The sequence below is a fragment of the Embiotoca jacksoni genome, unplaced genomic scaffold, assembly GCF_022577435.1.
Source record: "Embiotoca jacksoni isolate LCO1_2020_lvr unplaced genomic scaffold, fEmbJac1.0.p SCAF_22, whole genome shotgun sequence".
Lineage (NCBI taxonomy): Eukaryota > Metazoa > Chordata > Actinopteri > Embiotocidae > Embiotoca > Embiotoca jacksoni.
Window position 1 is genome coordinate 4,175,007 of NW_027185363.1, and position 24,456 is coordinate 4,199,462.

The 24,456-nt window shown below is 40.8% G+C and overlaps 1 protein-coding gene across 3 annotated transcripts in view; it reads left to right on the plus strand.

The window, feature by feature from the left end:
* The first annotated feature begins 437 nt into the window (after positions 1-437).
* The window catches only part of per2 (period circadian clock 2), a 28,994-nt gene continuing 4,975 nt past the window's right edge, over positions 438-24,456 (plus strand). The window contains exons 1-21 of one of the 3 annotated variants that reach the window (XM_069157357.1): positions 438-608; positions 5,982-6,532; positions 12,487-12,579; positions 12,794-12,948; positions 13,240-13,361; positions 13,508-13,709; positions 14,753-14,804; positions 15,353-15,495; positions 15,862-15,940; positions 16,123-16,229; positions 16,334-16,487; positions 16,651-16,765; positions 17,027-17,176; positions 17,680-17,770; positions 17,932-18,109; positions 18,458-18,582; positions 19,383-19,589; positions 20,313-20,576; positions 21,114-22,018; positions 22,432-22,548; positions 24,176-24,383. In XM_069157357.1, the coding sequence (XP_069013458.1) occupies positions 6,099-6,532; positions 12,487-12,579; positions 12,794-12,948; positions 13,240-13,361; positions 13,508-13,709; positions 14,753-14,804; positions 15,353-15,495; positions 15,862-15,940; positions 16,123-16,229; positions 16,334-16,487; positions 16,651-16,765; positions 17,027-17,176; positions 17,680-17,770; positions 17,932-18,109; positions 18,458-18,582; positions 19,383-19,589; positions 20,313-20,576; positions 21,114-22,018; positions 22,432-22,548; positions 24,176-24,383 (3,901 nt within the window). In that variant the 5' untranslated portion in view covers positions 438-608; positions 5,982-6,098. Of the gene's footprint in view, positions 609-5,981; positions 6,533-12,486; positions 12,580-12,793; positions 12,949-13,239; positions 13,362-13,507; positions 13,710-14,752; positions 14,805-15,352; positions 15,496-15,861; positions 15,941-16,122; positions 16,230-16,333; positions 16,488-16,650; positions 16,766-17,026; positions 17,177-17,679; positions 17,771-17,928; positions 18,110-18,457; positions 18,583-19,382; positions 19,590-20,312; positions 20,577-21,113; positions 22,019-22,431; positions 22,549-24,175; positions 24,384-24,456 lie in introns of all 3 variants that reach the window. The other 2 variants (XM_069157358.1, XM_069157360.1) reach the window with 2 other exon arrangements.

Here is a 24,456-nt window from a genome sequence, read left to right on the forward strand (position 1 = left end):
AGGAGTGAAGGAACTTGCTGCGCAGCGAGCAGTTCACTCACACCGGCCACACACATACTTGTATAACTGTTTAGATAACAGTCGCCCGTGCTTAGCCGCTGTGAGCCAACCATCGCCCCTGCTTCATTCACCCGCAGCTGCTGCGTCGTAGTGATTTGCTCTCGCCTCACACACGCCGGCAGAAAGCGTGGGTTTCCACGTGAAAGCGGTGACAACCCTTATATAAAAAGACTGACAGCACCGGGGCCCAGTCGCGGAGCGGGGCGGCAGTTACCGTGACCGCCCCCCGGGGAGGCGGTAACTGCTGATTGGTTCAGTGCATCGTGACGTCGAGACGGAAGTATTTCTGACCAATGATCACAGAGCTGTAGGAGGCGCATAGAGAAGTGTCGAAATGAAGTCCCTTCCCGAGCTGCAGATTCAAGGCTGCAGAAGCGCAGCGCGGGTGGAAATCTGAACGAAGAGTGTTGTTTCTGAGATCCAGCCGGGACCTCGCGACACCCGCAGGTTATCTCTCGAAAAGGACACAACCACAACCAGATAACAACATCCAGGCTTTGAATTTCGCGGAGACACCGGGAATCAGCAAAGAATCTGCCTTGTGTGAGGTTGGTGGAGTTTTACGTGTGTGTGCGAGCTGTACTGTGCAGCGTTAGTGTTGCAGTGTGTTTTAAAATGTGTGGGATGAAGCTTAACCCGCCGTTAAGGAGCGCTGCTCTGAATCGCCTATGTATATAACACTATATGATCGCGAGGTGCGAAAGTTGCATAACTGTGTTACTGACACGGCCAGTCTCGGTCAGCAGAATCCAGCAGGACACCGGCCCTGACCCACATCACGGTAGGAACCTGAATCCGATCGCGTGGGAATAACCTTTACGTGCTGTAAACGGAAATGCCGCCAGTAATCTGCGCTGAGAGGAACTTTATATAAATATATGAGTAAATGCATTATGCAGTAAAATTTGATACTCATCGCTAAACTGCCGAGTATTAGAGTTGACAGAGTAATCGTTGGGATGTCAGGGAGACATATGGCTCATTGTTTATTTACTTTGTGGTGTCACTGTCACATGAAAACTCCGGCATAATGCCTTACATAAAGAGTCTACTGCAGCTGCACATGGCAGAACTTCACATGCAACTCCGGATAGAGAATCTGAGATGTGAGTTATGGTTTCCCTCAAAGAGGCTGTCATCGTGTTGAGTCAGGCTGTTTTGCCTATGAGGGAAACAATATTTACATGTAAGATACTTTGTCTCTTCCAACCATTCATTCATTATAATGTGCTGTCTGTGACTCAATGGGAAGTACTTCTACTCAACGACTGCAACACAATTTTGTGATATTGTACCTTTACTTTTAATTCAAATCATTTGTTTGACATCAGTGTTCAGCCGTTGTTAAAAGGGAAACTGGCGAGATAATAAAGTAACAGCTGTCATTAATGTAGAATGCAATTACAGTGACATGCAGTATATAACACTAAAACATGGAACTTAATTTAGCAGGAATCTTGTGGGAGATAGACATGCAGCAGCAGCAAGTCTGATGTGGCCATATTCAGCTTGCCCTTTGTGACTGGGAAGAGGGTAAAAAGGATGACGGATGCATTTAAGGCTGGTATCTTACTATAGCAATCAGCGAAAGGGCATCTGTACAAATTTTCCCTCCCACAATTGCAGTGCCGGAGGAGAAGAGCTTGCCAATTAATTTTTTCTACTTGATGTCAGACAAATTAGATCATGTTACAGGACAGCTCAGCAACATGTATGATTTCTCTCACTGACATTTTTCACAGTGGGATCTCAAATTTGAAAGGTGCCAAAGCTTTGGGGCCGTTTTTGTGGACACTGTAGCACAGAATATATCTTTTCTTGTCAGCATGTTGCTCTATGTGCAGTTTTCTGATTGAACTCTGGTGGTCTGGGAACTGAAGCTAAAAGTGGATAGAGTCTTGGGTGGTCTAGGCAGGTACTTTTTCATTACTTCTATTCAGGATGCCACCCAAGACAGATGTATGCATGAGGAAACAATGCCAGAGAAACCTCAGTCATGTCTGCACGTGAAGGAACTCACCGCATTTGTTGCCCTAAGATTTGAATTGTAACGATTATATTTGCATAAAAGAATCAGGTTACGATGAGAAATTACATTAAAAGTGTGAAAATAATATAATATAGATCTCATTCGCTCTATCTATAAGTTAGATATAGAAATTCTTCAACAAATCTACATGTATTCCCTGCAGGAGTCATGTTTTAAGTCCTCTTTCAGAAAAGTAAAGTGTGTCATCAGCAGCTTTTTAAAATGTACTTTTCTGACACTAAATGGGAAGTTAATGCTGCCATTATGTGAAAGCAATCAATCAATTTCTGAAACTTTATTTATAAAGCACCGTTCTTACCGGTTAGTGCAGTTCAAGGTGATTAACAGATAATAACAATGTAAAAACAATTCAGGACAAGGTTTCTCAGTTTATGCTAATTACATATTCAAGTTTCCTATTAACACTAAAGCAATATTTTTTTTTTCAGCACCTTACTTTGCAAGTATAAATATTTATTTGCAAAGATTTTCAGAGTTAAAAGATGGTGATGTAAGAACTTCACCTAAATACAAAACATTAGAAAATCTCTCAAAGCTGTCAGTGTTAACTTTTGGAATTAAAAAATGATGCCCTGCTGCAATCAGTTTCTGAAGCCAAGGTTCAAAGTTCACTTTCTAACTTTGCATTCAACAGCATACCAGTAAATTGGAGTGTATTGTACAATATGGGAACTGCACTCTGTAATTAGTCAAATTATTGCCTTTAACATGATCCACAGTTATAAAAGTGCATCTACTCCAGCATTATTGTAAAAGATGGTTTGAGAGGACAAGTTAGATAATATGATCCGAGCACTGTCGTGTGCATATTTTTACATCTGACAAAGAGAATGGAAATATTGGGTGATGATGTAGTACTCGCCTAAAGTATGAATGGATTTCTAGGTCTTGTTTATTTAATTCAGTAGTATAATCTGCCCCAGTCATTTCCTCCGGAAAAGACGGGTTTAAAAAGAATCAAGTAAAGCAAAAAGAAATGAGCAGCTTAGCAGCACACAAAAGAGGTAAGTGTTAGCAAGTGAAAATATAGTTTGAAATGGAGTTGCCTTTAAAAAAAAACTACATCTTTCTGATCCCAACTGTTCATGTTGCACGTGAAAGCAACATGTCACAGTGCCACAGTAGAAGTCTTAGAACTTTTTGATTGCCATTTGTTTTTCTGGTACTGCTGATCGAGAGCAACGCGTTGGAAAATAAGGATGGGACAGACGAAGATTACTGGAAATATCTCACAGGCTGTCTTTCCACCAGTCTAAGAAAACACGTGTTCACCACTACCGCAGTGGCCAGAGCTGAGAAACTCAACAAATGTAATCAAATTTTAATTTCCCACCTTGATTACAACCTTAGCTTTAATGGTTTCAAGCCATATCTGAAAGGAGTGTTCCATCCTTTTCACAATTAGAAAGTGATTTCTTCTAAATTGTCTCTTTTTAAAGTCCCTGAAGATTTTGAAAGGCAAAGGAAGCAACATGTTCCAATAGTCCAGAACAACCCTTTGATTGCATTAAAATGGCTGACAGAATCTACAAAAACTAACAGGCGACCCGTAATTGTGTTAGGTTTCATTTATTGCTCTGTTAGCCATATATATATATATATATATATATGTATATATATATATATATATATATATGTATATATAGTGTCATAAACAAATGATCAGGTGTCAAGTCTCTCCTTGTTGTCTCCTTGTTGATTGCTTGAGAGTTCAGTCTGTATAGTTTGGCCAATGTTATTTTGGTATTTTAGTGTAAATAAGACACAGACAATGGAAGGTAGACACGGACATTGAACTGTTCAACTGTACTCTGCAATGTTTCTCAGAGAATATGCTCAATCAAAATATCAATATTCAATACAGGCACAGTAAAGATAAAGATAAATCCAGTGTTTTAAATGGCTTCAGATATGTCTAAATACGGACAGACAACATGAAACATTTGGACATGAGTTTTTCTAGCCATCAACTTTTCCATCTGCTGCATTTCCAACATTACATAGACCCACACTGTATACACAGTCTCACTCAGCTGTCAGCATATCCTTAGCAGATGAACAGACAACAAACATGAGTTTCACACGTAAAAGTGCTTGTGCAGGCATGGGTTTGACACACAAAACTAACTTGGCGAGACTAAATACACATCCATAGAGAGCTCAGGTGATTTCAGGAGGGGGGGGGGCATACAGCTGTGAGTGTTTAGTCCCAGTGGAAAATACACATCTACCATTGTACGGCTGAGGGAAAGACATGCCGGTGTTCAGTCAGGTCTTCCCTGTAAAACATCCAGGCTGGAGGTTAAACACTGATACTTTTAGGCGTTGATCTCAACATGCAGCCCAGAAACAGGATTTTGCAAGTCCTAACATTTGATATTTTATTTTATTTTAAATCTTAAGTTTGACTGTAATTAACAGGTCACAGTTGGAATATGTATGTACAACTAGTGAACTCAATACTTTACTACAAAGGATTTCAGGCGAAAGTAAAGAAAGTGTGCTTCACACCGAGACAGTCATGTAAACCACTGGGTAAATTACATCACTATGGTATAATTAGCATAATTCTATATCATTATGGACTGAACCTTTTCATTTCAACTGTTGCACATGTAGTACATTCAGCTCTCCATGTGAGTATCTTGACTGATAGATTTTACTTTGGAAATTCTCTTGGAAATTTCCAATCCTTTTCTCTGTTGTTTCTGTTTTTGTCATTAACCAAAATTAAGAATACACAAATTTGTGGTTCTTTTGAACTGCACTTCCCTGTGATCCCTTCAGAAACAAAAATTACATTTTTCATAGATGGTCTGTTTAAAAAGTTTCCATTTCTTCTTCTTCTGATTATAATGACCTGTTTCCCTTGTGTTTAATCCAAACATGCGACTGTTGATGCGCCCAAAAATATGGTATTTGTTACTTTAAGTTATCGGAGGTATTTCCAGCCAACTCTGTTTCAAAACCTGCCATTTGTAGGCACCATTATCGAAATTGTTACTGGTTTTATACAGGGCAGTGTGTCTAAACCCTGCCAACTTCAGGCCATAGAAAACATGGCAAAGTTACACACTGTTGGCTGGCAACCTCGGGTGGCATTCAGATAAACGGTGTTCAGTGTTTTATGTGTTCTAGGTTGAATGACCCTTTGAAAGGGTTGAAGGGCTCAGAAAGGACAGACCTGCTGCTCTTAAAGGCCACACTGTTTGAACATCAGAGAAACATGTACTTGGCTCTTCAGAGGTCAGGGGTTAAACCCTGCTATGAGCTGTGATATCACACCAGACAAAAGACATGAGACACCTTTTTGAAGAAGGATTGGTGCAGTATTGAGTTATGTCTCAAAAGTTTTTTAACTGTGTTTGTTAGTGTGTGTTGGGGGTGTTTACATGCACAAATGAACGGATACATCCTTGTGTTTAGGGATGACGACTGGTGTTTTTGCATGTTTTTACTAATTGAATACAAATGCCACATACTTTGCTCTGGCACTAACCATTTTCAAAAGCAAATATTAAGCTCAGCTGTGTCCTGCCTTCCAGGCAATTATTGGTTTCATTTCATGTTAACATTAGAATTGAAGTTCCTGCGCAGACTTTAAAACTTCCTTGGTGATTTGTTTCTGTCTTCTGTTCAGTAAGAGTTGTGTTGTAACTGTTTTATAATTAAATAAAACAGATGCATACATTTATATTGAGCCAATATATTTCTTTTTTCACTTAAACACAAATTAGCTGGGGTATTTGTTTGATGTAGTCAGTGGATTCCACAGTATATCTAATCATACTTTTCTTAAATTTTCACTACATGTGTAATTTGCAATAGACGTGTCACTTTACTAACATGTATAATCTCCTTCTCTCCACAGATCAGTCCCCTCCCTCGTTTATTTCCTCCGGCTTCACCCTTGTGAAGATGGGGTGATTGTGCTCTTTCATCATCCACTTAACTAACCTGAAACAAGCCCAGGGTAGAACTCCTCCTGATGTCAGAAGATTCAGACTCCAAGCCCTATTGCTTCCCGATGCTGGAAGACCAGGATGGAGCCTCAGGCGGCAGTGGGTCCACCTCATGCGGATCCATCCCAATGGGGGCCGCAGGGTGCAGCTCCATGGCACAGCTGCACCGGATGGGTGGCTACAGCCAGGGTGGGCCTAACTTAGGCCTCCCCTCAGAGGGCAGTGACAGCAGTGGTCAGGACCCTCCCGCCTCGCCACACAACCTTCGCAAGAACGCCCGCTCCCGATCGCTCCCAGAGGAGGACGTGGAGATGAAGAGCAGCGGGTCCAGCGGGAGTGGGACCGAGTCGCATGGCAGTGAAAGTCACAGCAACGAGAGCAACGGCCATGAGTCACTGGGCAGCTCCAGTGGCAACAGCAAAGACTCTGCACGAGCAGACTCTTGTGAGAGCAATAAAAGGTTAGTGGTGATTCTGCAAATTATTGAACCGTTAGATGGTCGGCTTTGATGATGTCATGCTTCTCATGAATGTGAGTGTAAAGAAAAGAGAGAGAGAGGGAAACTCCCCTTGTTGGCATTACATTTTTTAAGCCAGGCATCTGCCAGTAGGTCAACAGAAAAGATGGATACGGCAATTAAATCCAAATAGCAGCAATCATTGCTTGCCATCGCTGACAAATGAATGTCCAAACCCCGATGACGAAAAAATACCAACGTTTGCTGCAATTGAATTTACAATTCTGAAACTGGAGTGGTGCTGAACTTTTAAGGCAATACAAGTTCTTGGACGGGAAAAACTTGGCTGAATTATTTATGCTCTCTTCATTTTAAAGGCATGGTTAACCTTGGCATATTCCTAAACCGTAAGTACAGGATGTCACACTGCAGTACAGTAGTACGGTCAAATTTTATGTTCAAGAACATTTTTCCAACTCTAAATCATATCAAGCTCAGTATTGAATGTGTGGAATCACTTTCAGGGGATCAAACTACTTGTTTGATAGGTGGGCCCTCTGCTAGATCACTCATGGACATAATGCACCAGTTTGACTCAGTAGCAGTAATGATATGTGCTACTATCATCAACAAGTGGTTGGACCTTTTCGAATGGCAGATGGACTTAAATTGACTCAAAAAACTTCTGCCAGTTTCGGACAGATTTATTTCTTCCAACAGTGGCACAAGAAGTAGTCCGAACCAAGACAACCGTGATATGCAGGACAGTGCTCCATCTCAATGCATCCAAACACTCCACACTGCTTGGCTAGCCAGAAAAGGCTTCAAAGATGATAGAATGATGACTTGGTCCTCGTGTTCACCGGATTCAAATCCCATTCAAATCTTGTAGGCCCTCTTTTAGCATGACATTTACGATGAGGACGAACCATATGCACCTTTAAACAGCATGTGGGATTCATTGGGCTCCATGGATGTAACGTACACGACAGTATTTAAAAAGAAAGGTAGCCATTTCTGGCAAAGGAAAGGGCAAAAATGTTTTATTATTATTATTTATTAAAACATATAGTTTGTGTAGTAAATTTAAGAAAATGATTTGTATTGTAGTTTCCAATTATGTTTTTTTTAAACAAAAAAAACTTAACCTTTTCCCTGTATAACATTCACTTTTCTTACAAATTAAAATTGGATTTCCCTGATTATAATGCATTTTTTCCACAATAGAAGAAGTACTGGGAAACCGCTCTTTCCTAATAATAATGCACAGAGAGTAGACTGACGTCTCTTGTGACAATGAGAAATCATGGCCTCCCTCTCTACATTCATAATGAATGCAGCTGTCAGCGTCGGATGTTTTTGTCAGCGTTGACTGTCTGTAGACCAGTGAGCGAAGGCTTCAGTCATGGCCATTGAGCTCTCCGCCCGGAAGCACATTTGAAGCATAAATGAACCTGCTCTGCCGGGTTTCTCTGACCATGAGCATTTTGTCCTCAAAGCTAAAAACCTAAACAGACACTGATTTGAATGATAGCTTTTAAGTGGTGCTGCTTTCAGTGACGCTCATCCTGCCAGCTGAGCACTTCCCTCGACTGACATTAAACTAAACCTGCCCACCAGGCATCCTGCTTGTCAGAACATTTTACTTTAGGAGTTTTGACAAATGAAGATTCATTTAACATCATTCACTTTTACCATAATCGTGTTATCACCCTCTAAACCAGATCTGATGCCAGCTCACATTACATGCAAGTGAGTCAGCTCTCGCTTCTGGTCGGATCAGTTGGTGGTTGCTTTTGGCAGTTTGTAGCTTGTGTGTATTAAATCCTGTTTTTTTTTTTTTCTTTGTCGTGATCAAAGTGGGAAACATGGTAAACATGATCTGGTTTGTATTTAGGGCAAAGCAAATATTAGGTTGACCTGATATAAAAATATGAGTTGTTGTTTTGACTGAATGTGGGATCAAAAGCACCCAAAACTGCAAACCATGACCAGACTCCCACTTACTTGGATGCTGAGTGGTTGGTGTTTGATGTAGAGAGTAAAGCAGTACATTTTTGGGCAAAAATGTCAAACATTACTTGTTCCACTTTATGAATTTGAGTATTTCCTGTGTTTCTTCATATCAGTTATGATGGTGTCTTGAATATGTGAATTTTTTTTCTGAATCTAAATCAGTAATTAAAAAAGCATCAACCTTTTTTCACGGTTGACTTTTCCACCATCAGAGAAGTTAAAGGGGCAAATGTTTTAATGTAACACTAGTACAGAGTTACCATGTGGCTGGCGTCAGCATTACAAAGAAGTGATTTCTATGGCAATTTGTTTACGTACATGTTCAGATTTTTAGTTTCTTCCAGCAACAGAGTTTGTCAGCCAGTGCTTTCCTTGTGTTGTTAGTGTTGGCAGTCAGTGAGGGGATAAGGTGAGCTCAATTTATAGCTCTGGTGACATTCATCTTGTGTCCTTGCCAGATTTTAAAGGTAAACTTGGGTGTATGTTGTTTTTGTCATGAAGCCCAGCTCAAGCACACGAATCCCACTTTTCTGACCTCGCAATAAATCTCACTGAGACTGCTGAACCTATTTCTTTAAAGAGTTATTAGTGTCAGAAATTCTAAAGTAAACAGCAGAAAGCTGAAGTGTTAACAATGTGCCAGACAGATCCTTTGCTCCTTGAAGTTGTACAGCATATCAACTTAAGTACAGAGGTAGGAATTTGGTTGAGTCGTGAACAAAACCTCTCCAAATCTCCCAAAGAATCGTCCGGACGTGACCATCGCGTGACCTAAAATAGGTCCAAACACAATGTGGCCTGCTCAGGAGCTGTGCAGTGGAAAGAATAAAATGACTGTAGCTCCAATAGCAAATCTGAATTGATGTCATGCTGGAGGCTGGCTTTCTCTCAAAGCCAGATGGGTTACACACTCTCCAACTCCTTGATATTGCCATGACAACACCTTGTTTGTATCTGTTTGTCACTGGGTGGAGCTAGCGGAGTTGCACGCTTTGACGTTCTTACTCCGTCACTCCCAGCCCTGCCTCTCTTGCCTCATTTAATCTTTTTAAATACCTTTTTTTTTTTTTAAAGAACACATCTTCTTCCTGTCGATCCCACACGTACCAACTCCCTCCCTTGTCCGCTGACGCCATGACTGACGTCTTCCTGTCCATTACTCGCTTTGTTTCTCTATTTACTCACCCCTCCTTCTTTTCGGTTCAACTAACTTTTTGTACCCATTTTTTTTTGTAAACCGCTCCCTCAACCTCCAAATTGACTCTCTCTATACCGTATATTTGACTTTTTCTGCTTTTCACCTGCATCCAAACTTTGCTCTACTTTGTTCGACTTCTCTCTCTCTCAAGTTGCTGTTATATCATGGTCCCAATACAGTCTAAAAGTGCGGGTGTATCCTAAACCGATTACTCGGTGTACTTGATGAATGAGGTCATGCATGCTTGGATATCAATTTGGAAATATTGCACTGTTACGAAGTCACTTAAGCCTTTTATTTAGAGAAAAGCTTGTTGTAACTAAGAGATGAGTCATGTCTCTTGAGTGCTGCTGATTTTAGTGCATTAGTGCACTGACAAGCTTGCAGGCTAATATAGAGGGCTGCATTCTGTACACTTTAACTTGAGTTGCACCGTGCACTTATTGGGAATTCAAAGGCTAAATTTTTGCAAACTTTACCAGATTCTGCCACAGCAACGTTATGTTTTGAAGAATGACTTATTTTGTTGAGCTGTTGATCAAACGGAGTAAATTTCTCTTCAGTCACTTACAATTGTCTTTTAAGCTCAACGTCGGGGTTTCTTTTCTCGTCAAATGAGAAATGAACAAGCATCACGTCAAAAATAATTAGCCTACACACTGACTGATTTTCTAAGGTCAGTGAATATTTCAAATGTTTCTATTTCATCTGAATTTTTTTTTTTTTTTTTTTTTTTTAATCTTTGACACAATTTGAGTTTGCATTACTTGTTATGATTAATTTTCTCCAAGTTGATCACTAATTGTGTACTTCATTTATAGTCATCAAACAGAATGGAAAAACACGTCAGATTTGAAGCAGACTTAAGCTTCTGTTTGCCTTATTTATATGCAGGTTATTCCCTATTCATGTAATGACACATGACACATCACGCACACACACACACGCACACACACACACACACACACACACACACACACACACACACACACACACACACACACACACACACACGCAGGTTTCTGCACAGAATAGAAGGTTGCCTGCAACTTTGAACATTCTCTTTTTGTAACTTGTTTTATTTGGGTTAACTAATGCATGTTCAGACATTCCTGTCTAAAACCAGCTGTTGCATTCTTGACTACTGAAGGCTATATTTGATATAATTAGATACCTATTTGGGCCTTGAGAGGCTATTTGTAAAGATATTTTCTATTCTTGTTTCAGATGTTTTCTGGTTATTTTTAGGAGCTGGAGTTGTTGTTCAGGTGAGTCGGTTTCTAGGACAGCTGTTAATAATAATCAAGGTGAAGGTCTGTTCAGGAGGTCACCTTGATCAAAGTAGAAACTAAAACTGAAGCTTGTGCTTCTTTTAGCAGTCTGTTTTGGTGATCACACATGGTGGCATACAGACTTAGGATGTACCAGGTTGTCAATTAGCCTGCTGTGCTAAACTGTTTCTAAGTCTCACAAGCTAATACATAATCAGTCTGCCCGGTCTAAAAGCAGCTGTTGCGTTTTTGTGAAGGCTATATTTGGTCGAATTAGAGACAGACCTTTACTTGGAGAGTCTATTTGTAAAGGTGAGTTCTATTCTTGGCCAGGTAAACCTGTTATACATAGTAAGCTGTGTTGTAGTGAGTCAGTGTCTCTAAGGACTGTTCACCTAATTGTATTAGTGCAATGGTAAGCTTGTAGGTTAATCACACACTCTTCAGCTGCATGCAGGCCTTCATTATGAGTCTAACTTCACTGGTGTTTTCACCACCAACACCAAACAGAAACAGTATGTTAAAACCTGTACTGTAAAATTTGACAACAATATTAACTCAACATCTGTTTTATAGTTTTTTCTACAAATTTTGATGGGGATCTTCATCTTTCTCAGCAGATGAAAGGCGTTCAGTAAAACCTAAGTATGGAAGTTCTGTCATGTCATAATGTGTGGTACTCACGGTGGTTGATATCATGACATCAAAAGTTATCATGCCCATTAAACACACTGAGGCTGAGGAAAGCTGTGGTTTCTTATATACAGAGAAAGTGCCTCAGTGCAGTCGTGGGAGGAATAGAATGGGTCAAGAAAATAACTAAAATTAGGATGCAGTTTTTTTAGGGTAGGTGGCCGCAGTCAGAAAATAACAGGTGCTATATATATTATCTATTTTATTTTTTCTGTCCACCAAAGGAACAGCGCCAAAGTTTCTGCTGCCACTGCTCCCAGTTGTGTTTTGACCCCGAATTCTTACTTTATTGGTGCTTTCCTGCTGTGCACCCCTTGAGCTGCAGATTAATGCAAGTTCCTCAGGGTGAGATCGACCTCAGATTTGGAGTATGGTTTCCTTTGTAGACCTGCTGATGTGAAGCTGCATGCACACTGTCCCCCATTCACTCTCACAAAGGCAGAAAGCAGCTGATCTGTATTTAGCTTGAATTAATAACACCCCATACTGTGAGATTGAGTGTACTTGTTCTTCTTATTATTAGGTGACTTGAGCACCTTAAATGCATGTATGAAACGTGGGAAATATGTGCTTTAGAGTAGAAGAAACTGATTTTGTACCCAGTTAGTCCGCTGCTGTTTATTTTTTATGCATGGAGGACTTAAAATCAGACTTGATTAGAATTAATGGGGAAGTCCCTTCCTCTCTCTTTGTGCCCATTTTTGCTGTAATTTAAGAAATGTTGCTATATTTTGTTAATGTTCCGTCAGCAATTTTAAAATGTCCCTTTTCTTGCACAGTTCGAACTCCCACAGTCCGTCTCCTCCAAGCAGCTCAAACGCCTTCAGTCTGCTGAGCTCAGAGCAGGACAACCCTTCAACTAGCGGCTGCAGGTTAGTGCACCAACCACTGTTGTATCACCAAGTGCATCACGTCACAGAATATTCTAATTCTGATAGTATCACAGCTTACAAAATGACTCAAGTTACAAAATAAACCTTTCAAAATCAACAATTAGGCCTTTATTTAATGATTTAGCAAGGGACTGTTTTCCTTGTTAAATATCTGACTTGCCGCTTTACACATATGTGTTCGTCCAACTTGCAGTAGTCAGGAGTCGGCCAAAGCCAAGACCCAGAAGGAGGTGATTAAAACTCTGAAAGAGCTGAAGCTTCACCTGCCTGCTGAGAAGAGAAACAATAACAAGTCCACCACATTAAACACCATGAAGTACGCCCTTCGCTGTGTGAAACAGGTGGAAGGTATGTAGTACAAAAAAGCAGCAGTCTATGCCTTTTCTATGCTTCTGTCTTGTTGTGTTCCCATGAACCTCTACAAACCTGCTTTTTTTTGTTTGATATTTCTTTTACAAAAAATTATTTTCTATGGAATTCAAGAAATAGCCGAAGCTGAAACCAATAAAAGAGAAATAAAGACATAGCTTTGAGCGAGAGGGAACATTTTTGTTGGCAGCTGTATGGTTAATGGTCTGTAATTGCTTAATTCAACACTGTGTAAATTCTGACAAGATCACTGTATTTTCTGTCTTGCAGCCAATGAGGAGTATTACCAGCTGCTGATGACCAATGACAGTCTGCCTTCAGGCCTGGATGTGTCTTCCTATACGATAGAGGAGATAGACAGCATCACTTCTGAATACACCCTAAAAAATAATGTAATCCTTAAAATAAACTTTCAAACAAATAATTGAAGTTTGTATCAAATCTGATCAATGTAGGGTTTGAACAAGAATATTTTAATTGAATGTGTTTCAGCAGTTTTTTCACTCATCCCTCAATCTGGCTTTTGTGTCTTAAACAGGACATATTTGCAGTAGCAGTGTCTCTGATCACAGGAAGGATAGTATACATTTCTGATCAGGCTGCCTCCATCCTCAACTGCAAGAGAGATGTCTTCAAGAACACCAAGTTTGTAGAGTTTCTGACGCCGCAGGATGTCAGCGTGTTCTACAGCTTCACAACGCCTTACCGCCTGCCCTCCTGGAGCATGTGCACTGGAGCAGGTATAAACTCCCTGCAAGCACACTATCAATAATTCCCTTGACGGCATATTTGATCATAATTGCGCTTATGAGAATGACAAGTGAAGCCGATCTTATTTATGTAGCACAAAATCACAAATTTGTCCCTGCAGCAGATGACACCCTTAGATCTTTAATTTGGATATGAAAAATAAAGGGAGAAAAGTCAGGAGGAGCAGCGGAGGAGACTTCTCCAGCAGCACAGACAGATATTTGATAGATGCTGTATTTACGAAGTAGGCACAGGAAACAATTACAATAAGGAGAGAAAATAACAGTTGAGTGAAACAAACTGTATGTGAAGTATGTTTACCACACAAGCAGCTTCCAGGAGCATAAACACTAACATACCAAGAGGGGTCATTTGCATTGTCTTCAATCATTCTGGCAAATGCTTGCAAACATAAGAACCTGCGCAAAAGATGCAAAAATGACTGATTGAGAGTCTCAGATAGTACCATGGAAGCCTCATAACCAGTCACTGAAACACAGCCAGCTACTGTATCTACGTGGAGCATTAAGTTTAAGTCGACCTGACTGTAGCTGTTCATAGAACTGATGGTGTTTTGGATAGAACACACCGAACTGTCTCAGTTGCATAATTGGGAAAGTATAATGAGCTACTGAAGGAGGAAGCTTGTTCAATTTCACAGAGGAAAAAATACACACTTGTCGTAGACACCGTCTGAACTGAGATCATAAACCCTGTTTTCAGAAACTCAGAGAGCTCATTAAATATCCTCCAGTTGAACTGATAATGACCAAAAGGACTAGTGGCTCTGCTTTAAAGCTTTTCTACACTCCACACCCAGAGCTTTACATTTGCTGTTGTGATTTGTGCCTTAAAAGACTGGAAGTACTTTGGTTAGTGCATTAAGGTAATAGTGGGACTGTTTATATTGATTGTATATAAGTGCAGGGCTGAGCATCAAAATGATGTTTTTCCGTTCATGTTTTTCCATTCATGATTCCGTTCATGATCATGTTGCTTTTGAATAAAAGAAAAAATGCTCTTCTCATTACAGATTCATCTCCGCCTGACTGCATGCAGGAAAAGTCTTTTTTCTGTCGTATCAGGTGGGTGGGTGTTGATTCAAACATGCCGTCGGCCCATCTGCCGCTCGTAGCTGTTTGTAGTTTTTATTCATACCTTCATTCCAGTCCAGATGATTTTCAATTAGTTTGTGACATCATATGCGTAACAGCTGTAATCAGATGCTTTTTCCAGGCCAGTGTTATACATATAGATAGACAGACACATTTACACATAAAAAACACATTGCATTTGCTGAGAAGCTCTGATAACGTTATAATTTCACCGGATGTAAAGATGTCTCATTTGTCATTACACTTGACATGTCTACCGTCAAACAAAAAAACCCGGAAATTTAAGAAACATTTATTCACTCCCATTAATTGTACACAGATATGGATATGCAAATAGCTACATAGTGCCCCCCCCATGTGTCCAGAACCTGACATTCAACATACATGGATGATAATGATGATGATGATGATGATGATGATGATGATGATGATGATGATTGAGAATATTTGTGCATACTTTAATAGAGATCACTATCTTGGCATCATTTAGTTTAGTTTAACTCTTATCTCATATCCAGTGGTGGTAAAGAGTGTGAGGGCGACCTGCAGTACCATCCTTTCCGCATAACGCCTTACCTGATGAAGGTCCAAGACACAGTGCACGCTGAAGACCAGTTCTGCTGCCTCCTCCTGGCTGAGAGGGTTCACTCCGGTTACAATGGTAAGAACTTGACTGCAGGTTTGGACAAAAATAACCAGAAGAAGAACCACAGAAAAGGAAAAATGTTGTTTATTATCACATCTGCTTTTTTAATGTAAATTTCCTGACTGTTACTTATAATAATGATAATACTATTTGCTCACTATTATCATACGTTGTTACCAAAATCTAAATAGTCAGTCAGAATTTGAACTTCAATATAAATTAATTTAAAGTAGAAAATATATGTTGAATGTGTGTTTAGAGCTTCCTTGTTTTCTGCTCTTGCTAAAGGTTCTTGACTGTTGAAAGATTAAAAACAGTCCTAGTTTTATTGGGGACAACATACAAGTCATTAATTATATTTTTGAATTGAAATCCCCACAGCACCCAGAATTCCTACGGACAAGCGCATCTTCACCACCACACATACTCCAAGTTGTGTGTTCCAGGATGTGGATGAGAGGTAAGCCATGAAGAATTTTACTGAGGAGCTAAAAAAAAATATATATATATATATATATATATATATTTTTTTATAAATAAAAGATAAATCTTCAGTTTTTCCTCAAAGAAACCTAAACTCTACATGGATAATACAAATTGTGCTGTTTGTATTTAGCAGAGATGTTATGTGTTTTGTTTCAGGGCGGTTCCTCTCCTCGGGTACCTCCCCCAGGACCTGATTGGTACCCCAGTCCTCCTCCACCTGCATCCTAATGACCGCCCAATCATGCTGGCCATTCACAAAAAGAGTGAGTCCACAGAGTGAAAGAGATAAAGAATCAATATCTAGTATCTGCGCATGAAATCAGCCCCCACCATGACCTGACTCTGTTTTCTTTGACTTCATCTGCAGTCCTTCAGTGTGCAGGACAACCTTTTGACCACTCGTCCATCCGGTTCTGTGCACGAAATGGAGAATACGTCATCATAGACACCAGCTGGTCCAGTTTTGTCAACCCCTGGAGTCGCAAGGTCTCCTTTGTTATTGGAAGACACAAAGTCCGCATGTGAGTGTTAGTCCTGTGATACACCATCTGTCATACATGTAGATCACTAAAACACTGTATGAATAAATTACATAGATTGTAAAATATGTTGCATAAAAAAGTTTTCAGTCAGGTTTAAAAGGTGTGTGATGTATCTTAATCTGGTGATGTATTTGTCTACCAGGGGCCCCGTGAATGAAGATGTTTTTGTGGCCCCGGTCTCAACTGTGAGTAAGATGAAGACTATGGACTCTGACATCCAGGAGATTACTGAGCAGATCCATCGGCTCCTGCTACAGGTAAGAGAGAATAAAAAATAAAGAAAAATAAAATAAAATAATAAAATAAAATAAATCACAAAGCTAGAAGGAAATGTTGCAACAGAAGGCAACAGGGTGGAAGAAAGAGCAACCTTAAGACTTCCAAGAGTTAAAAGAGACTAAAGATCTAACTCGAACACAGAATAACACTGGATGATTTCAGGCAGCTCTACATCTTCTATAACAGCATCTCTTCATCCCCTTTTCATCTCTTTCTCTGCTCTCTTCATCTTTAATCAGCCGGTTCATAACAGTGGATCCAGTGGCTACGGTAGTTTTAACAGCAATGACCACCTTCTGGGCATGACCTCCTCCAGTGAGAGCCTGAACAACGGCACCAGCAGCAAAAAGAAACAGGAGGAAGAGGATGTTAGCAGCAAAGCCAGACCTGTAAGTAAACCGTATAATCACAGCCTGTTTATTGTGTAGTAAATGGTTATTAGTCTGCACTTGTATGACTAATACATCTCATGATGCTAAATGATAATGATTACAAATGCTCTCAAACCTCCATTTACTCCTCTGAGTGTCCTTTATATAGGGACTAGTGAATGACTGAACAAGGGGGTGATCTCAGCCACAGAGTGACAGTTCAGTACTGTATGTTTCAGCCCACATAGTCCTGCTTCGACTGGATGACATGGCAATAACAGTTACTAAAAGTCTAACTTACAAACAGTAACTTCATGTTTGATCTGATTTTGGCTAATTCCATTTTAGCCTCAAAAGTTACATGTTTATTATTATTCATATTAAGGTTTCTGTGACCACTGAATTTTGTCCACTATGTTAAATGTTACTCTATTGGTTGACGTTAAAAGTCTTAGTAAAACAGCAGTGAAGTCTAGGTTTCTTCAACAGATGTTGTATTGAGTCTTGTGTCTGTTACACAGCGAACCTTTCAGGAAATCTGTAAGGGAATTCATCTTCAGAAGAGTCAAGAGCAGCAAACAGCCAAACCAGACCGTAAAAAGAGCAATGGCAGTAAGTCCAACTGAAAATGGTCTTCATATTTGTGTTTGTGAGAATATGTGTGTGTGCGACAAACGACCTAAGACTGTTAAAGTGTCTTTTTGCAACTTGTTGGGAAAATGTGACATTTACTTCCTCCACTTGAACCCTAACTCCTGACCTCTCTCCAGCAGAGTCTGTACATAAGAGCCCGGGGGTGGTGCGGCCCAAAGACTCGGTCGCTGCTATTAACAGGGGGGAAACTGGGTCAACTGTGGAGGAGAGTAGATCCGCTTTCCAGGAGGAGCTGATCTTCAATGATCAGACTGTCTACTCCTACCAGCAGATCAGCTGTCTGGACAGCGTTATCAGGTACAGAGATGGAGACTGACATGACTAGAAGAATGCTCGCCATGGGCATGACTAATATTATGAAGGAGGAATTTCCATTCAGACTTGTTCTCTCCAAATTTTAAGATTTTCCGCCCTGTAATATATGATAAGTATGGTAAAGGCAAACCAGAGAATCTACTTGAAATGCTACAAAGGCAATGTTTCTGTTAAATAACCAACAGAAAGCATTTGAGTTCATAATGAACCTCTGCTGTGCACTTTCAGCATTTTTTTTTTTTTTTTTACCCATGCAGACAACTAACTAAAAAAAACGGACAGTAAAAATGCTAAAACTGTTCCCTGCGATATGATTTATGATTCCTGTAGGTACTTGGAGAGCTGTAACCTTCCCATCACAATGAAGAGGAAGTGTCAATCTTCCTCTAACATCACGTCCTCTAACTCAGATGAGGACAAACAGAAAGGATCCAACAGCATGCTGGTTTCTGAAGGTACGTGGCACTGATTCAGTTCATACAGTACGAGGGGCAATCAAAAAGTTATGACACTGCTCCTTTTGCGCACTAACGGCACCGTGATGTGCACGGAGCAAGGAGAAGCTTTAACCGTCATGAGTAAGTATTCCCTATTACGTAGTTTGATCAACATCAGCACCGGAGTTACACGCGTTTCTGTAAGCACTGGTACGTGCGTATTTGCGATTTCACAGTGCACCTGAAACCTGAGCAGAGAGCGGGTGAGTTGGGGTAGTGGAGAGTAGTGATTGTATTGTTACGATCAAGACACTTGTCCATTTGTTGGAGAACCAAACTGCCATTGTGCCGCAGTTTAAGCTGTTGGCACATGTTGTTTTTCTTTAGATTTCTCATAACCTTAGAGTTCAACTCTGTGTTGACAGTCTGGCAGTCTTTTAAGCATTTCTAGGGTCTCCGCTGCCGCTTTCCCAAGTTTGACACAAAATTTGATATGGACCCTCTGCTCATGTGCATGGTGAAATCGCAAATGCTCCCAAACCACTGCTTGCAATAACATGTAGTGCTGATTTTGATCAAGTGGCATAACTTGGAATACTTAATCACAAAGGGCATTTGTTTCCCCTGCTTCGAGCACATTACTGATGCACTCTGTTTGCGCGCAACAAGAGCAGTCTGAACTTTTAGATTTTCCTTGGTATAGTTATCACACTACAAAACTATGGCCTTCTCAGGCATTCTTCCCTTTAAACTTCTCTCTCAGACTCTAGAATGACAGTTCCTTGTCAGTAGCTCTTGTTCTCTGTTCTCTTTGGCAGAACCGGCCTTGTTGAAGGATCGGTCTGGTCTCTCTGCTTTGGACCATCAAGACAAAAAGTCCAGTGACGCAACCTCAGCGGTAGTGGGCACTTCGCTGCCCTTACCTGTACCAAACAAACCAGAAAGCGTGGTGTCCATAACCAGCCAGTGTAGCTACAGTAGCACCATAGTGCATGTTGGGGACAAGAAACCTCAGCCCGAGTCAGGTAGAGACCTCTGAGTAACATACTCTTATCTTATCATTTCATTTTTTTAATGAACAATGTTAAAAAAAACAAACGTGTTATTTATTTTAAAAAAGGTATTGGCCACTTAAACATATTAAATGGTTGCACCAAATTAGCAGCAATAAGGGCATTAACTGCTGAAATACAATTTGAAATCAGTTTTCTGGAGAAAATGCCACATACCTGCATATTCATTGGCTAACATGATGTTGCGAGCATCGGGGAAGATTGATCAATGGCTGCTCCTTTATACAGTATCAATGAACAGTTACACACCACCTTAATCTTTTATGTTTCACAGCTTTGACCCAAAGTGCACTTTTATTTTAGCTTTCTGACAATGTTGAACAGAAAAACTAAAATAATCTCTACAAATCACAAATATAAAACACTGTAGGTACTGCAGCAATCATTGCAGCCAGTGAGTGAGTCAGACTCACTGAAATGAACAATCCCACCCTGTGCTTTGGACAAACCAAGTGTATAACTGTTTAATACACAGTCTTTTCATTGAACCATCTGATAGCCCTGAAAGTGGTTTCCACTTTTGACCTTTTGAAAGTTTTTCTTTTTTATTGTGAAGTTGTTGTTTTTTTCAACAGGATCCATTATAGTGTATGTTCCAACCCAAGCTACTACAATGCTTGCCTTTCATTGTTTCAACTGTATATTGAAGTTGTTTCCTCGGTGTCATCCATGCAGAGATCATAGAGGACATACCTGGTGCAGGGGAGATGACAGAACCCAGCCAGAACCCTGGTGCTCTTCCTTGCAAGGTTTCCCCTCCCAGTCAGGAGAGGGAGTCCTACAAGAAACTGGGGTTGACGAAACAGGTTTTGGCAGCCCATACACAGAAGGAGGAGCAGGCCTTTCTGTACCGCCTGAAAGAGCTTCGTGGACTCTCAGCCCTCAAAGCAAACTGCTCCAAGTACCTGGAGCGCCAGAAAGAAGAGACCGCCAGCAACGGTACCGCTAAACACCAACATCATCACTTCATCAATCTGCTCAGATTTGTCAATACACACAAGCTGGCACACAGTTAGTTATTACACTGACCCCAAAGTTAGTTTAGCTTACTTGGAAGAAAAAATGGACACAACATTATTTCTCAAACTTTTGTCACATTTAATAGACAAAGCCCCTGGTTCAAGTTTAATCTTTCATACTGACCACAGAGAATAACAAACAAACTAGTTTCCTATATACTGCATATATTGTGTCATTTCAATAACTGTTCCAGAGGTTGAACCAATACTGTTTTATAAAAGTAAAGTTTAGAGACAGTTTCATCAAGATGGTCCAGACTCCTAGTTTAAGGACCACCTGGTCAGACTCTGATGCAGCAGTTTTTGTCATGTTCCCAGGTTTCAATGACTGCAGTGTTTTCATAACTTTTGATCTGTTTTAAGTCCAAAGTAAGTTAGTAAGCTCTATATTTGTCTTAAAAATGTCAACAACGATCACAAAAATCATAAATGTTGTTTTATATTCTTGACCCCCTAGCTTCACCTGCTGCTCGACCCTGCAAACAGGGTGGTCCAGGTCCGAAGCCGACGAGACAGCGAGGCACACGGATTAAGAAGACCAAATCAAAGCGACCAAGGCAGATCGAGTCCTCAGACAGCACAGTGTCCCCACACAGACAGCAGCTGCGGCCGCGGCCACCTTTTTTAAACCATGGCCTTAACCAGACTTCTTGGTCTCCCTCTGAGACATCACAGTCAACTTTTCCCATGGCCTATCCAGCTGTGATGCCAGGCTACCCTCTCCAGGCTTACCCCACAGCCGATTCCATATCTCCTCGCACGGATGCCTCTCTACAAGGCTTTGGGGCCAATCTGGGTGCCCAAGCCCCTCCCTGCCCACCTTCCATCCATGCTGCTCCCTACCCCTCCCCCATGGTCACCCCCATTGTGGCTCTAGTGCTACCCAATTACTTGTACCCTCTAATGGGCCCCAGTCCTCCACCACCACAGCCAGTGTACCAAGCAGAGACTGGGGGCTTCCCCACCCAAACACAGCCTTTTGGTCAGGCTGCCTTTCCGGGCCAGGGCGCTTTCACGACTCCACCTTCCTTCAATTGTCAGAATCTGTTCCATGCCCAGAACCACTTTCCTCCTCAAGCAGGCTTCCTGACTCCGTCGTTCTACGTCCCTCCATCCTCCGAAACTCCAAAGCCACCCATGGAGGGTCAGTCTCGCCCCTCAACACCGCAGTCTGGTGGAGATGGAGGCCAGACATCGCCACCCTTGTTCCAGTCCCCCTGCAGCTCCCCCCTCAACCTGCTGGAACTGGAGCTGTCTGTGGACAACGCAGCAGCGCTCTCCTGTGGAGGACAAGGGACCACTACGGCTGAAAGGGAGAAAGCAGCAAGTGGCATCCAGGCCAAAGAGAGGGAGCTGAAACAGGTAAACAATGAAACACATTTTTTTTTCTTTTTTTTTTTTCTCCTTCCTTTTTTCTTCCCAACTCTCCCACCGCCTCTGACTCTATATTCTTGCCCTTGAACCCTCTTAAACTGTCTGGATACAATAACAATTCCTCACTAAACTTTAGATTTGTAGGCGGTTTAAAACCACCTTAGATTGGGCTGTGTCATGTTCCCCCAACTCAAGAGCCAAGAGTTGACTCATGTATCTTGGTGTTTTGGGATTTAATGCCATCGTCGCAGTAATTGATCCAAAATATTCACAGTAAACTGCTTCAGTTTTTTAACATTGTACTGCTATGCCATGTGTAAAGTCAAGTCAGTCAAGACTCTGGCAATGAAATGTGGCCCAGGGTGTTAATACATGATGTTATTATCCCTTACACCCTTTAGCCATCTCTCAGTCTCCTTGGTCCACCTGGACCGTTGTATTTCGAGGGCACACCCTGTGTCTGTGAGCGTTTGTCTTGGGATAAAGTGTGCTCTAGGCTGAGGGCTTGCAGCAGAGAGGTAGGCAAATCATCAGAAAACCTCCACACTTTTCAAATCCCATTCCGCCCCAATTCCATATGGTAGCAACTTTTTCCCTTTTCATGACCTATGATTTATATTTTTAACCTGCACTGTTGTTGTCTATCCAACAGAAAGTATTGCCAAGATTGATATTGGTTTCTAATTAAAGCATGAGTCTGTAAAACCTTTAAATAATAGGATTAGGAAACACGTGGTGTATTATGTTACTCGATTAGTGTCGTACAAGTTTGTATGGACGCATACAGTCATACATACAGCCTTTGGAATTCTCTGTATTTATGTATTAATTGGTCATAAAAGGTGATCTGATCTTCATCACAGTCACAAGTACAAACAAACACAGTGTGCTTAAGCTAATAACACAAATAATCTGAAGTGTCTTTATCGAACACAACCTTTATGCAAGTAAACCACTGGATTTAATAACTAGACCTCCTTTGGAAACATTAACCTCAACCACAGGTGACCTGCACAACATTCAGAGGAATTCTGGACCACTTTTCTTCCTCAGCATTTATTATTTATGGTGTGAACAGCTCTTTTGAAGTCACTGTAGCATTGTGGAATTTTAAGGTTCTCCTTGGCAAACTTCAGAGGCTTTTTTTGCACAGCAGCCTCCTCTATGTTTTTCTGTCAGGGACACCTTGCTTGCTCAATAATTTGGGTACGGTAAATATTTAAAGTTTTTTTTTATATGTCGTCCAATCTTGTTTGACTACCTGGATTCCAGATTTGCTGACTCCTGAATCCAGTCGGGTTTTGTTGATGTCATTAGCATCTGGGTTCCACTTTACTGTTGTTTGAATGACGTGTTCAATTTTAACAAGACCTATACAATAATCTGTCATTAGTTAAAATAGATTGCATTTGTTGATGACTATTACTTAGGTGAAGATCTGACCATACTTTAAGATACATGTATACAAGATAAATGTGTTTACTTCCAAAGGGCTCACCTACTTATTGTACCACTGCACAGACACTGTGATTTTACATGCAAGACCTCCCAGGCTTGAATCAACCTCATTAGAGCTTTTTTAGAATCAAACATTGATGTAATGTAAATGTAATTGTTTGCAACAATTATTTATATATATATATAAATAATTGAATTCAATTAAATTTTTGTGTTCCTTGTCACATCTCAAAACAATATAATACAGAAACAGCAATATCACTTCCCAATGTTTGATTCTAAAAAAGCTGTATAAAAATGTATATACATTTCTAAATTGTACATTTGTACATTTCCAAATATATCCTCCATTCCATATATTCTAAATATATCCTCCATTCTGGTATTGAATTTTCCCTACTTTAAATCAGCTGCTCAAGGATCAGGGTCACTGTTATGTATCTAATTACGTTTAACCACAATAGTTTGTTATTGAGGACCAGGTGATCATGATGCAGCAGTAATATACTCTCGGTTGAGTCTTTTAATTCGGAGGCAGGATGTAAAGCAGCCAGTGATATTGCACCCGCCTGTATTATAAAGAATTAGCCGATGGAGGCCGTTCTACAGCATGAGGGCCAGAGCGAGCTGCTGTATGTTGTCAATCTCATCTTTAATGGTATCTCTTTACTATCTGTGTTTTTGCAGACAAGTTCACGTGGCGACGGCAACAACAGTGATGCCAACTCTTTATCCAGCGAAATGCTCGACATTATTCTCCAAGAGGACTCCTGTTCAGGCACCGGCTCAGCCACCTCGGGATCCGTGGGCTCAGGGTCCAACGGCTGTAGAACTTCAGCCAGCGGAGCGTCAGGCAGTGGGACCTCTGGCAGCGGGACCTCAGGCAGTGGTACAGGTGTGCACACAAGTTTCAACATCTTATGGATGTTATAAACTGAAGTTAACTATCCTCATGGGTAAATGAGCAG